The sequence below is a fragment of the Lissotriton vulgaris genome, chromosome 9 (genome assembly GCF_964263255.1).
Source record: "Lissotriton vulgaris chromosome 9, aLisVul1.2, whole genome shotgun sequence".
In the NCBI taxonomy this organism is placed as follows: Eukaryota; Metazoa; Chordata; class Amphibia; order Caudata; family Salamandridae; genus Lissotriton; species Lissotriton vulgaris.
The window spans coordinates 158,406,405-158,422,530 of NC_141697.1; the positions used below are offsets into that span (position 1 = coordinate 158,406,405).

The 16,126-nt window shown below is 44.9% G+C and overlaps 1 protein-coding gene across 2 annotated transcripts in view; it reads left to right on the forward strand.

Moving 5' to 3' along the window:
* The window catches only part of LOC147689785 (uncharacterized), a 290,245-nt gene extending 275,150 nt beyond the window's left edge, over window positions 1-15,095 (forward strand). For both annotated transcript variants that reach the window (XM_086937271.1, XM_086937272.1), the window contains exon 5: window positions 14,764-15,095. In XM_086937271.1, coding sequence (XP_086793397.1) covers window positions 14,764-14,965 — 202 coding nt within the window. In that variant the 3' untranslated portion in view covers window positions 14,966-15,095. The remainder of the gene's footprint in view (window positions 1-14,763) is intronic.
* The last annotated feature ends 1,031 nt before the right edge of the window (window positions 15,096-16,126 follow it).

Here is a 16,126-nt window from a genome sequence, read left to right on the forward strand (position 1 = left end):
ATGAGTGATGTCACTGACCATGTCATGAGTGATGTAATATGTGACGTCATCAGCAGTGCATTGCGCGAGTTATAGTTAACTATAACAGGGGAATTTTAATGGTTTTGTATGAGTGAAATGTCCAGCTAACTATAACATGTGTGAAACCTATGGTTTTTTAAGTGAATTTCTAAGTTTTTTAAATGCTAATTTTTAGCTATAACGTGTGTGAAACCTATGGTTATTTTCAGTGAATATATATATATATATTATTTTCCTTTTTTTTAAATATGACACAGTAAAATGCAATTTACAGTAGGGTAGGTGAGGTATGTAAAATAGTTATGACTTTAAAAACGTCATTACATATTTAACTTTAGAAATGCTTGTACACATATCAATAAATGCTTATTTTAAAATGACTGTAAAATGTCATTACATTTTTAAACATGTTAAGACAAGTACATGAAAAATGATGTCAAGGTCATTAAATAGTAAATGCCAAATGATAATTATGTGAGCCTTGTGGGTAACTTCATGCGACGCTGAGCTTGATAAAATCAACTTCAATTAAAATTACGGTAGAAAAACTTGAAAATATGTATTACAACAGGTACTTGGAGAGACAGCAGATCGGCGTGATGCGAAAAGTTTCCAAATAAGACGGCTTGTCTTAAAAAAAAGATGAGAAGTGGCAGCAGGTTTAAGAATATAACAAATGAAACAGTACCTGCGAAAGATCCACAAAGACAATCCGATGTAAATAGAATTGTAGGTAAAAGGCAAGCCGGAGGTCCGTGGGAAGCTTGACTGGAGAAGTAGTGACAGCATGCCTATCGCTGTAATAATAATGCTGAAATGCGATGGCAAAGTCTAAAACAAAAGCGTGCCTATCGCTGTAATGTTGATGTAGAAATGAAATCCGTAGATTGATTGAAGGAAACTGCACATGAGGTGATGTGAAATGCCTGCACACAGACGTAAGAGATGCCGGGTGGCTCCTAGCATCAGCATGCTTCAAAGTATTTCATAAATGGAAGGAAGGCTAACTCAAATCATAGAGGAAGATGACGGCGGGATGGCACGGGACACAGGTGAGGCTGCATGCAATGAGTATGTGCGCTCGGTGTGAAGCTCGAGCGTAGTTTGAAATTGGCAGGGCGGTTTAACTGCCATGTAGTGAAGGCAAGTATAGAAGGCATATTAAAAAATAAATAAAAAAATAAAATGAAATAAAATGCCACCGCTATGTGCCGGGCCACGATGGGTGCAACAGTACACACAAGAGGGCACTCTGGCAATCACTGGGAAGAAGTGTGGAAGGATACCACAAGAAGGTGGACTCACCTGCGGTGCGGTTCATCCAGAAAGTGTTCCCTACCTTTAAGTCCAAGGCTAGACTTGTGCATTGTTAGGCTGTCGGCAATGTGGAAAATGTTCATAGGCTGTAGACAAAGCAGGAAATTAAGTCCTAAGTATAATTAATTAAGCAGACAGCAGGGAACGTAGGCAGCAAGGCAGGTGGAAACTGGGAAAAAACAGCTCGGCAGACAGATCAGGAGATGAGGGTGTCGCAGTAGCTGGCATGCAGGCAGGAAGTGACATGCAGGCAGTAGAAGGGAAAATCAGGCAGAGACTGGCACATCTGGTGTGTCTCAATGGTATCTTTATGAGTAACTACATATGTTTTAAACTAGTATATGTGAGTATTGATGTATATAAGTGATGTATATAAGTGAGTATATGCGAGATATAGATATATATATATATATCTATATATATATATATATCAGGGGGTAGAACTTCAATGTTCTTCATAAGCCAAAGTGGGGTAATGCATTCTACTGTTTAAAAAAAATATGCAAATGCTTTCTACTGTGCACTTTCAGCCACACCAAAATTTTAAGCTTTAAATGTATTTTATTTTATTATGTGTGGCACCTATCTTCCCAACATGCTTTGAGGGAGATTTTATTGTTATATGTGGTACAACCACATCTGCACATTTTACATGGTGTGGTCTTTCTCCACACATTTGACACAGTGTGGTATTTTGCCACACATTTTACACGGTGTGGTATTTTGCCGCACATTTTACACGGTGTGGTATTTCGCCACACATTTTACACGGTGGGGTCTTTCTACACACATTTTACACTGTGTGGGTATCTCTCACACTTTTCACCCCACCTGCTTTGAGGAAGTTCTGTAGTGTAGCTCACCTTTCCATTTCTACCCTTTCCTTCTTTGTGAGCATAACACATGTTCATTTATTTACTGTGTTTAATATCACTACTGTATACTGCTTGTGTGAAGGACAGCCTTCATTTCTTTTTCTGTCTTCGGCTGTCTCCCACTCTTTCACTGTTATCTGTACTTATTTTGTCATTTCATTTTTCCAATTTCTTTGTCAAACCCTGTACTTCCTTGTTTGCCTGGCCAGCATACATGATCTTAGTACTTGGTTTCCTCTTGAGTCTGTTGTACAGTTCTGTATTTATTTTTGTATTTCTGTGGAAAGGAAGATAGTGTAATAGTCGCTTGTACTTTTCTCTCACTTCTTATCCACTTTACTTCCTTTGCTTGCTATGCCCATGTTTCATTTTCACGCCTTCTTTCAGTATACCATTCACTTTATACAATTCTTTTATGTTCGCCTCAGTTTGATGCTTTTTAAAACTTCCTTCCTTTGCGTTGTAAAGGGGGGAGACATGTAGTGTGCTGCTGCTCAGCCAGAATGACTGCTTGATGGAATGTTAGTGTTTGGAATGTGTGCGTGCGTGAATCAGTTGGATGAAGGGCTGAGAAGCAGTGAAGCTGCTCCTGGTGGGGCTCCTACCTAGACTGTGACTTTACCGCCCTGTAATCTTAACTTACCACCTCAATAAATTTACGTGGCAAACTACCTGGCTTGGAACGTCCTTTCTTCAATACTACACTTTTGTAACTTGCACACATGCCACTTTTTCCTTGTGTATTGTACTGTTTGCTACCTCTTATATTTTGTTTGCTCACAATTGTCACTTTTGCCTCATGTAACTTAACTTTTGCTTTTGTGTAATTTGTTCTCATGTAATTTTCTCCATGTATCATTACTGTTCCTATTGTGAAGCGCTCTGACACATTCGGGTAGAGTCTGCGCTATATAAAAACGAATAAAATAAATAAATAAAAACTAAATTAAAAAAAAGTTAAACACATTTTTTAGTTGTGTTGATTCAGTTAAGCAATCACACCCGAAAAAAATCTTTTTCTTCGATGCGCAGGATTGGGGTATTGTGTGCTCGCTGACATGGGGTTACCTGGTAACTTAATATGCAAGGCAGTCTTTCCTGCCTCTGTAACATATTGTGATATTTTCTTTGAGCTTTACGGAACAACATGTCTGCTGTAGTACCGACTGTTCCAACATTCCAGTTTTTCTATTTGTATTTGCGGTTTCAAGTGTTTGTTTCAAAGGGGCAACACATGCCTTTACGGATTTTCCCCACGTACCAGATTTTAGGTCAAAATGGCAGCTTGTCATTACAATATCGACTAGGGCAGCCTATGCACAGATATGTCTGAAGGTCACAAGTTTGAGTCTTGACTGGTTCACTCTTCTCTTGCTCTAATTTGGTTAAAGGTGTTAAAATGAGGACTGTTGTTATTGGCACCCTGAGAAAATATGATTTTGTTTGTTTCGTAGGCTAAATAACTAGCTTGCAATCTCTGCATATTGTTTTTTTTATATAGTTTAATAGTGACAATACTGTTCATCTGTAATAAGACATGATTGCTCAACTGTAATAAGCTGTGAGCCCGGGTTAAATGTTAGCTGCCACCCTATATTCTTCTTTAAATAGTGCAGCCCTCTTTTGCATCTCATCACAGACTTCCGAGAACAGACTGACTCGCACTTTGTTCTTGCATCACTAGTCACTGACAAGTCACCTATAGGCTTCCTTGAGCCTCAGGCCTCAACACACTAGAAGCACACCGCAACCAAAAATTGACCCAATCATATGATAACTCGCATTCAATCTTCATATCGCACACCCCAGCCAATCAGATGTTGAATCTCCTCATGACCTTCAAACAATCCTTTCCTTCTTCATGTTGATTAGTACAGTTCATTCTCTCCCTCTGGGTCCCCCTTCTCAGTCAGACATAAACTCTAGACGTGTTGTTACTCTGAATGCATACAGTCCCTATGGCTCCAGAAGGGGTTGTTCGGATCCCCTCCTGAATCCTATTCCACTCTGACAAAAGGCTGTACCTAATCCCTTAACCCATCAAAGGAATGTCCTTATCACGATGTATAATATGTCTAAACACTTATAAAGTCCCAAAGGCGAGACCTATTGGCTATGCCAATGCTTGTTTGATTTGCTAATAACTTTGGCGTCATTTGATGAACCTTCGCGAAATTCTCCCAAAAAAGTCTTTCCAGGTCAGCTCCTATCCTGAAAGTTTGCGAGTGATTTGTCAAGTAGGGGCTGAGTAAAAAGAGGGCGGGGTCCCAAAAATTGTTTTCTCCATAGGAAGTTTTAGCCAAGGCTAGAGCCCGAACTGCTGAACGGAATTACACGAAATTTGGCAAAAAGGTAGCTCTTGGTTAAGGTTAAGGATGAGTCTGACCACTGAGTTCTGTATCGTCTGTAGTCTCTTCATCAGTTTGGTGGTAGTTCCTGCACACAATTTTTTGCTTTAGTTCAGTTGGCTGGTTACGAGGCTTGAGTGACATTTTCCTTGTGCTGATGGGGAGACATTTGAAGATTCTTTGGAGCATGTAGAGAGTGTGGAAGCAGGTGGGGGAGATTGCTGTCCAGGATAATGCTGTGGTTGTGGCTGTGGGAGTAAGTTCAAGTTCGGTGGGCCACCAGGTGTCGTTCCAAAGAGAAGTGTTTTTGCCTAAGATCCGCACTTCGGTCTTGTGAGTTTTGAGCCTCAGAGAGTTGGTCTTCATCAAGTTGGTGACGTATTTCATGCAGTTGTGGAAGTTTATCTTTGTGGTGGTGGGGGTCTGCTGAGAACGAAAGGATGAGAGGATTATCGGCGTAGGATGTGATGCTGAGATTGTGGGTTCTGACTATGTCGGCTAGAAGTTTCATATAGGTGTTGAAGAGGGTGGGGCTGAAGGGTGAAACTTGAGGGACTCTGCAGACCGTGTTCCTGGGTTCTGAGGCGAAGAGAGGTATGCGGTTTCTCTACATTCATCCCATGAGGAATAATGCGATCCATCTGAGGGCATCTCCACGGATCCCGATGTGGTGCTGTCTCTTGATGAGTGTGAGGTAGAATATGGTGTTGAACGCTGCAGAGAGGTCAAGGAGGATCAAGGCCACTGATTCTTGTCTGTCAAAAAGGGTGCGGATGTCAGTGGTGATGATGAGGGTGTTCTTGATGCTGTGGTTGGTGCAGAAACCGTATTGGGAGGCGTCAAGCAGGTTCTTTCTCTCCAGGTGTTTGTGACATGCTGGTTGATGGCCTTCTCGAGGATTTTGGTGGGGAAAGGGAGCAGTGAGAAGGGGCGGTAGTTCTGGACTTCGCTGTAGTCGGCGAAGGGTTTTGTGAGGAGCGGTCTGACTTCTGTGTGTTTCCAAGCATCAGGTAAGGTGACTGTGGCGATGGATGGTGGTGACTTGGCGGCTGATACCCTTGATTCTGAGGTTATAGAGGTGGGCGGGCAGTGCAGATTAGGTTAGTCACTGCTGCTTGCCCTTGGACAGCCTGTAAGTTAACCCACCACATTGGCATACTTCTAGTATAAAATAAACCTGCAGCAAATTGTTTTCCAACAAAATGTATGTGGACTTATTATTTTGTTCCCTGCAATCAATTACTGCTGAGTGGGGGGGGGGTCGCTAAGATCTAGTTGTGGCCGGCAAGCTCGCGGGTGGGGGTCGCGCAGGAAGAGAGTGGGGGGTTACTTTAGTACATTTTATTTTTTTACCTGCATTCGCCTCCAGTCCTGTGCCACTTCTCCTGCTCTCTCTCTGCTCACTGGAAGCAGAAGCAGGCAGCCTCCCTCTCCTCTCCTAAGCCAATCACAACCCTGAATGGCAGTGGTGTGATTGGCTAGGACGCCGTCCGAACAGGCGTCTATGGGGAGGCCATTTTATCCATGCAGGCTGCGTGCACCTTACATGGAGAAAACGGGAGAGTGCTCATGACTGGTTTGGTCGACCCTGGGGCCGACCAAACAGTCAACACCCATAACATTGGGTTCTCCAGTATTAGGGTGTCTTTCATAGATTCACATGCTTGAATATCCCCCGTCGTCGGAGTGGGAGTCCCACGGTACATAAAATAGCAATAACATACTATATATATATATATATATGTATATATATATATATAACAACATAAATCCTGAAATATGTAATAGAAAAAAGGCATAACAAGCCTACACATATTTCTACATAGGAATGATGCATGGAAAAGGAAAAAAACATTTGCAGTCTATCATTGTCATTATGTTGGTCCAAACCACAGCCAATCAGGTGCCAGCAACCCTCTAGAACCTTCTCCTCAGTGCTCAGCACCTCAGATTTTCTACCTCACGTTGTGTGAAGGGAGTCTCCCTGAGCTCTGCTGAGTTTTCTTCAATTTTCTTCAAATTTTCTTCAATTTTTTCTTCTTAATATCACAGTTTTGTAATGTCTTCTTCCATGAAGTCTTCCTTCAGACCCTGTGTCACTTGTGGGAAGCTGAGACCTTTTCCTGTGAACCCTCATGAAAAGTATATGGACAACACTTTGCTGGTCTCTGACATGGTAAGGGGAGAAGGGGTTGTTCTTGTGCTTAGACTGTACCCCCCTTCTGATGTGGGAGGATTTTTTTGTGTGTCCTGCACATTAAGATTTTAAGTGATGCTTCTCATCTACTTCACCTGCTGAAGTAACATCACAATTAAGGGGTCTCTGGCCTTCTTTGAGTCTGCCTCCCACATCTACGCCCACGAGATTTACTCTCAGGCGTCTAGACTCTCTCTGTGCACTTTTCTACGTGAAAATGTGCCAGCTTGTCGACGATACGGTCAATGTACCCTCTGACAACAATCTCTGCCGTCACTGTTGCTCTGCAACGACAACGCCTCCAGGCATGCGTCGACAACAATTATGACAATGCCCTCTTGGAGTCTACAGGCTCGTAGACCACTGGGAGTTTTTCTCGATGGTAAATTTCTTCGACAGTTGGCCTCGTCGACGGTAGGTTCGTCGACGGTAGGTTCGTCGACGGTAGGTTCGTCGACGGTAGGCCAGTCGACGGTGGCCTCGTCGACGGTGGCCTCGTCGACGGTAGGCTCGTCGACGGTAGGCTCGTCGACGATAGGCTCGTTGACGGTAGGCTCGTCGATGGTAGGTTCGTCGACGGTAGGTTCGTCGACGGTGAGCTGCGTAGACGGTGAGCTCGTCGACGGTGAGCTCGTCGACGGTGAGCTCGTCGACGGTGAGTCCGTAGACGGTGAGCTCCGTAGACGTTGAGCTCCGTAGACTTTGAGCTCCGTAGACGGTGAGCTCTGTAGACAGTGAGCTCTGTAGACAGTGAGCTCTGTAGACAGTGAGCTCTGTAGACAGTGAGCTCTGTAGACAGTGAGCTCTGTAGACAGTGAGCTCTGTAGACAGTGAGCTCTGTAGACAGTGAGCTCTGTAGACAGTGAGCTCTGTAGACAGTGAGCTCTGTAGACGGTGAGCTCTGTAGACAGTGAGCTCTGTAGACGGTGAGCTCTGTAGACGGTGAGCTCTGTAGACGGTGAGCTCTGTAGACGGTGAGCTCTGTAGACGGTGAGCTCTGTAGACGGTGAGCTCTGTAGACGGTGAGCTCTGTAGACGGTGAGCTCTGTAGACGGTGGGCTCTGTAGACGGTGGGCTCTGTAGACGGTGGGCTCTGTAGACGGTGGGCTCTGTAGACGGTGGGCTCTGTAGACGGTGGGCTCTGTAGACGGTGGGCTCTGTAGACGGTGGGCTCTGTAGACGGTGGGCTCTGTAGACGGTGGGCTCTGTAGACGGTGGGCTCTGTAGACGGTGGGCTCTGTAGACGGTGGGCTCTGTAGACGGTGGGCTCTGTAGACGGTGGGCTCTGTAGACGGTGGGCTCTGTAGACGGTGGGCTCTGTAGACGGTGGGCTCTGTAGACGGTGGGCTCTGTAGACGGTGGGCTCTGTAGACGGTGGGCTCTGTAGACGGTGAGCTCTGTAGACGGTGAGCTCTGTAGACGGTGAGCTCCGTAGACGGTGAGCTCCGTAGACGGTGAGCTCCATAGACGGTGAGCTCCGTAGACGGTGAGCTCCGTAGACGGTGAGCTCCGTAGACGGTGAGCTCTGTAGACGGTGAGCGAGCTCAACATTCAACATTCAGCTTCGACGCCAGTTGGCTTTGTTGACGGATGACCCTGTCAACTGTTGGATTTGTCGATGGTTGAGTCCGTTGACAGTTTGTTTCACACACTGTTGACTTTTATGCACAATGTTTTGCGGTAGACAATTTATCTCGTCTACTGCAGCTTTCTGCTACATCCACGTGATGGCGTGATGGCTTTTTACTCCTGCCATTATTCTTCTTGGGCAGCACATAGCCGTATGAGCATGTTTTTTCTTCAGATCAGAAATATGTATTTCTGACAGCAAGGCTGCCATGGCCTGTACCATGGTGGTATTACGTCTTCTCTTATAGCTGGAGTTCTATTGCATTCACCTCCGGTGAATATTGGAGGCTTCCCCTCCTTATGAAGAGAGCGACAAATCGTTTTCCCTATTTTCCCTCGTCCTGGGGTAACTACAGAAACAAGTTTGTTCAGTTCCTATCATAGACTGTATTTAGCAAGAAGATGTTCGACTCATACGGAGGCCAAACTCTGTGCCGGCGGTTTGTTTTCCACGCTTCGACAAGAAATGTGAAGCTCCCCACTATTCAGCCTACCCTGACTCAGTCATTACTCAGGCGGCACAGCGATTATCTTGCAAGCCAGTTGGGCAGGTATGCCGCCAGTAGTGCTCTGACATGTTGGCGCCAGTAGAACTTATTCCAGAATCCTTCAAGCCTCACGCTTTGAAGATCCTGCAGGAGGGAGAGAGCGAGAGAGAAGTGCATCAGAAATGATACACTGTGAAGCGGACATTGCGTGTGCAGGTTTTTCCACAGCTATAGGGGCAGTCTAAAAAGACAATTTTGCTTCAATGCTACATCTTTCGCAGGGAGTTTCAGACTTCAATACTTCAATTGTTCCTATTGATTGAGGATCCCTTCTGGCCAGCATGTTGATGATGCACAGCAGACCATCTTAAAGGACACAGATACTGCCCGCACCTTCGGGATATAAAATTGCAGCCTTTTCGTGGTGCCGAGAACGTAGCTCCACGTCCTTTGTTTCAAGGGAATTCCATCCAGTATTGGCTCCTGCAATCAGAACCAACTGCGTTACGCAAATCAAACGCAGTCATATAGGCACAGTACCAACAGGTCCTCCATAGACAATCATTGTACAGCCGAGGCAACTCTTCTAGAAACAATGGATTACCTGGAACACACCTTTATTCCCTCCAAAAACGTCAGAGGTCTAATATCTCAATTTTATTCCAATTAGTCAAATTTCCCTCTTTCTACACCTTCAAAGGGACCTCCACCTTCTCTTCTACGGGTGTCGTTTGTGCAAGTGTCTATATGGATCCAATCAGGGACCGTCGGAGTGGTTCCCAATCTCCAACAGCTTTAGGGTTTACTTTCAGTTCCTGATCAACAAGCAAATGAGGGAAGTAGCGCATGGTTTTGATCTTTGCGCAAACTTTACAAATGTGGTCCCTCAAGACAGTCCTAAAGTTCCTATGCCATGACGACTTTATAACTACTCTCAACCTCCAGGATGTCTATTTTCATGTGACTCCTTCTTAAGCACAGGAAGTGGCTACGCTTTACAATAGGTACAGAACTTATTCAATTAAAGTCCTACCTCTTGGATTTAGGTCCGTTTCACGTGTCTTTACGTAGATGCTGGCACCAGTGGCAGCCTATCTACGTCTGCAAGGCATTTAAATTTATCATTACTGAGACAACTGTATAATAAGGGCTCGCTCTTATTTACAAGCAGTCCAGCACACCCAGACTTATCATTCACTGTTTCAAGACCTGATTTTCAATAAATCATGACAAGTCCCAACTAGTACTAGCTCCGATATCAACGTTTCTCGGAGCATCAATCAATACAAACCTAGCAAAGGTGTTTGTCTCACGCGAACGACTGGCCTGCATCTCCCACTTGGTGGTTCTTCTACGTTGGTTGCAGATCTCCAGTTCATTCGAAGATCTCATTCAAATCAATCCTCGGATGCAAGAGGCCTTTTTGTTTGGTGGGTCCAAGAAAGAAATTTGTAGAAGGGGTGTGCGTTTTTTCCTTCAAAAAGCGCCAAATTACACAATCACCACAGACTCATCCCTCGAGGGTTGGGTAGCATATCTTCAAGGGCTGAAGGTCAGCAGGGAATGGAACCCTCAATAAAAGGCTTGGCACATCAATCTGCTAGAGCTAGGTGCCATCTTCTTAGCCCTCAAATCCTTTCGTGTTATCATTCAAGGGACCATAGTATTGCTTCGCACAGACAATACTTGAAGTATGCATTACTTAAACAAACAGGAAAGAACGAGGTTGTTTCTTCTATCTCAGATCGCCCAAGAGATATGGGCTTGGGCAATATGGCACAGGATCAAACTCTCGGCTGTTCATGTGCCGGGAGTTGCAAATGTGCTGGCGGACACCCTCAGCAGGTCAACAGGTGTCCAACCACGAATAGGAACTGCATCAGCCAACGGCGGATCAAATCTTCCAGCTGTGGGGTCATCCCGATCTAGACCTCTTTGAGACAAAAAAGAACTGCAAATGTCTGTTTCTTTGCAAGCTGGCATCCCCACAAGGACTCACAGGGGAAGGCGTTTTTCGATAAACTGGTCTCAATTATATGTGTACGCCTTTTCCTCCGATATCGTTGGTTCCGAGAGTTCTCCGGAAGATGAAGAAAGAGCCGTGTTTGATTCTCATCGCCCACAGGTGGCCTCGCCAATACTGGTTCACCGAACTTCTTGTCCTCTCAGAGTACGATCCAATACAGTTTCGACCAATACCAAATCTCCTCTCCATTCAGTATGGTCAAATTTGCCATCCGATCCGGCTTCTCTAAAATTAGCAGCTTGGCTCCTGAAGCGCCTTGAATTAGCTCATCTGACTATCTCGGTGGATTGTAAGGAGGTACTGGCTTACACAAGAGCACCTACTAAAATAAAGACATACAGTCTTTAAAAAAAAAAAAAAAAAATCTGCATTTGGTGTTAATCTGCTGGGGTTCACCCATTTCATGCAACGCCGGACTAGATATTACCTTTTCCTTGCACCTGGCAAGATCAGGCTTATTTCATACAACGTTGAAGGTCTTTTTGGCAGCCATTTCAAGGTAACGTCAGGCTGGGTCCATCTCTCTTTATTCTTCAAGAATACAACAGTTCTTTAAGGAACTACTCAGAATGTTTCCTCCTGTACGTCGTCCGCCTCAATCATGGATTTTAATGTAGTATTAGTGCAGCTCATGCGTCACCCATTTGAGCCAATTTTCAGGATGTTTTTCAGTTTCCTAACAGGCAACGTTTCTTCTCTTTGCTAGCATTAACTTCATTTTAAGAGTCTGTGATGTTCAAGCTCTCACTGTCAATTCACCTTTCTTACAATTCACGTCCAATTCTGTGGTGCTACGTACAAACCCAAGGTTTATGCCTAAGGTGCCTTCGGATTTTCACCTGAATGAACTAGTTATCTTATAGAAGTTTTTTCCTAATCCCCAATCCCTTGCGGAAAGGGCATTACTTACCCTTGGCATCAGAAGATGTTTTAAAATTCTATTTGCAAAGGACCTCTGTCATTCTCAAATCCGATCGACTGTTTATTGCCTATGGATATATACGGCAAAGACAAGCAGAGTCTAAAGGCACCATAGCTAGATGGATTCATGCAGCTGCTGACATTTGCCATCTTCATAGATTATGAATGTTTCCACTAAGGGCGTCCAGTTCCCAATCCTACTATTGCTCGTGGGGTTTCCTCGGCCATTGCTTTCTGTCATCAACAGGCAGGCAAGCCTCTACAGTCTTCAGTGAGGACCCATCCTACCAGGGCAATATCGTCTTCAACTGCTCTGTTTGCCGGTGTGCCGCTGCATCAGATCTGCAGAGCAGCCATGTGGTCAAGCAGGCACACGTTTACGAAATACTACTGCCTGTGTGCCATTAACAAAGCAGACACTGCAGTGGGACTGGCTAGGCTTCGCTATCTTTTTCAATAAGGTGAGCCTCTGTCTTCCCTCCTCCATTATGGTTTACCTTGTTACTGTATGTCTTGCATGATTATAGACATATTTGGTCTTATAAGTCTATGCATGTGTATCATGCTGGTAAGTTTTCTTCGGATATTACTGCTTTCTATTCTATATTCAAACATGTGAATCTATGAAAGACACCCTAATACTGGAGAAGAACAATTGTTACTTACCTGTGAACAGGTGGTTCTCCAGTATTGGTGTCTTTCATAGATTCACATGCCACCCACCCTCCTCCCCTCAGAGGCTCTTTTCTCCTCATAGACTCTGTGGTCACTCTTGTGCTACGAAAATCTGAGGTGCTGAGCTCTGAGAAGAAGGTTCTAGAGGGTTGCTGGCGCCTGATTGGCTGTGGTTTGGACCAACATAATGGCAATTATAGACTGCAATGTTTTTTTCCTTTTCCATGCATTCCTAGGTAGAAATATGTGTAGGCTTGTTATGCCTTTTCAGGTAAGTAACAATTGTTCCTAGCCACTCCTCCCCGACCCACCCACCCCCAACCACACCCTTCTGGTTTCTTACAGTTCGAGAAGCCGAAACATAAAATTATATTTATACAATTCATGTTTCTGCTTCTCGCACTGCGAGAAAGCAGTGGGGCGACGCTACCCCGCCCACGTGGAAGAGCCGCCCCTGATATTATCGGCACTATGGCTTGTCAACAGCAAGCAGGCCTTTGTTTCACAATGATAGGCATCTGGACTGTGTTTTCGGTTCCCAGAGCAGTCAGAATATTGTCAGCATATCGATGGGAAGCTGACGCTGCTTCTGTGTGGCCCTTCTGCAGAACATAAAATCTGCATGAAGGTTGTTACAGTGGCACACATCCTGACCTCTTCACAAAGATTCCCCGTTCTGGTAGATATGGAGACCTATGAAGTAGGAAGGGGCTGGGGGTTGTCAAAAAGGGCGATTGTATCTGCTCAAGATTACATAGTTTAGTAAAGCAATAAGAATGTATGTCTGTTAGTTAACCGTTTTGATGGCTTGTCTACCCGGGCTGTGGTCATACTATAGACCCCTCTGTTGTATGTGGGGTGAAAGAGATATTTAGTACACCCCATGTGCTTTAATACATACAAGCGTGCAGCCTGTTTCAGAGGCGCACCTAAGACTACCCGTCTTTGTCAATGCTGGACCCCTTTGAGCCCTTTAGGAATCCAGGGCCTCTATCCGTTCACATGCGACACGGTCCAACAGGATGAACAGTTACACACGGATGATCCATCTAGGATGCTTCAGTGTGACACTGACTCGCAGGCAGACAGGCACCATTTTGTATCATCAGGCTGAGGCCGGCACCACATAGTAATTTCACGGCGTTATAGCCGACAGCTAGTATAATTGTCAGAAGAGAAATTACCCCCAAGATATAAGCCAAGTACAGCCACCAGAAAGCTGGTTGCACTCGCCAACAAGCGCTTGAATGCGTGCGCGCACGTGCCTGCAGGGCAACCGGGGTCCGACTTTACTAGTCCAGGGGCCAGATGTAGGAAGGCAAATACCGGTCGGTAACGGCCGATTTCGGCCATTACCGACCGGTATTTGAAGATGGAGATGTAGGGGCATGGTAAAATACAGATTCTGTATTTTTACCGAATCGGTAAAAATACCGAATCGGTAAAAATACCGAATCTGTATTTTGACATGTAGGTAGCACTGTACTCAGTGCTACAGGGGTTTAAGAATTCGTTATTTACCACCAACTAGAAGTTAGTGGTAAATAATGAAAACCCTTTAAAAAGCATTTTTTTTGCTTTTTAAACAGTGCCATGTTGCAGACATACATGCCCTAAGGGCATGTATGTCTGCAACATGTGCACCCATGCACAATTGAGAGGTGCAACAGGGTGTCAAAGTGACACCCTGCCATCCTTCAATGTTTCCCCCAATAACCGAATCTGTATTTACCAATTCGGTAATTGACATTCATTTCTATGGGCTTCAAGGCCCCTAGGAATGAATGGCAATTACCGAATCGGTAAATGCCGATTTGGTAATTACCGGATCATACCGATTCGGTAATTAAATCGGTAAAAATACCTACACCCCGATTGCCAGTTCTAAAATACCGAATCGGTATGATTCGGTATTTAAGAATCGGTAATCTGGGATTACCTACATCTGGCCCCAAGTTTCCTGAAGGTCCAGTTATGTGTTTAGGGGTTTTAGGAAAAGGCTGCTGATTTATTAGTGCAGAATTGCACGTGAACCGTTGGGTCTAACTGATTACCATTCAGCAATATTACTGTCTTTTCCCCAACCCAAGATCTTTAGATTCTCTATAAGTGAAACTTTAAAAGTGTGGTTATATGATGGGAGCGCATACTTGGATACAGGGCTTCCACGTGCGCAAGATTTTATTATATTATTGGTATATGTTTTAAGAATTAATGGTTAGCTTGTTGCAGTTCGTAAAAAATTATCATTTCTTTTAAATCCTAGCAATATCCCGCTGACTGATGACATTTTGTTGACTTTAATTCATTTGCGGCACTTGGAAGAACTTGATATTTCCAACAACCACGTGTTGACACCGGAAGCGATTATGTACTTCCGCAACGTGACTGGGAACTCGGTTCATATCATCCGGAAACGGCCCGCAAGCACTGTATCTTGCAAGATTTTTTCTACGCTGTATGAGTAATCGAATGTTGCATGTCAAACTTTAAAAAAAAAATTTAACGTTCTGATGTTCTAACGATGTATGCATTGTTTGTTCAGCCATGATTTAAGCATGGTTGGGTATTTACCTGTATTAAAATTATTTTTTCTAATTAGTGCTCAAGTTGTTGCTTGTATATTGAATGGGCAAAGGTTACTAGCTCTGTATAGGTATGAAATGTGGTAGCGACCTATCAGACTATTCCTGCGCGTACACAGCACCATGACGCAGCTTCTTGGTGGCGAGGTGCTGTCTGCTGATAAGGACTATGGCGAATCTGGAACAATAATATGGACAAAAACTAGTTGTTAGTGATCGGCGCTAGTACTGCTCCTGGCTGGACGGTTATTGGCCTTTGGCTTTGGGGTGCAGGCATGTGCAAGCTGTGCACCTGCACAGGGCCACCAAACCCCAGGGGCCACCACGCCCATATATATCCTTAATATAATAATACTCTGAGATTGGATACATATTTGCGTGGCAGCCCCTGGCAGGGATTTGGCGGCCTCCGGCTCTGTTCCACTTCCAAACACAGTGACGCCCCCCCTCTTCACTGGCCTCCATGCTCCGCCCCGCCCAGACCCCCTCTTCCGGGGCCCCGTCCCTACGCTCCCTGCCCAGGGCCGCCATGAGCCTAGAGCCGCCCCTGTGGGGTGATCTCCTCCTCCTGCAGAATCCGAAGAAAACTTAAGTGATCTGTTTGATTCTGGCCTTTTCCTTGCCCCTCAAACCTCTGCTGCGGTCTCCAATAATGCTGACTGCAGACGCTTGCCAGTGGCTGCCGCTCTTGGGTCTCGGCCGGACTATGCCAGTGTAAATAACTTAAGTTTGCCTACATTTCTTATCATGCACTTCAAAGGGGTTTAAAAACATGCAGTTCTGCTCATCATGGGTATGTTCTATCATGCCTGCCCACTTTTGGTCTGCACTGGTTGCCGATCACGAAATCCTCCTGCACTGTTCCTTGAGCACCTTATGAGGACTGTCGCTCCTTTATCTGGAAACGATCCTGGCCTGTGTATCTTGGATACGTCCTAGATCTTCTATGCATGTTTGCAGTCTACATCTTAATTTCCATGTGATCTGTTTCTTGGTGTGCCACATCCCCATAGGCGCTCACCTGTGTTCTATTCGCTAATCCAC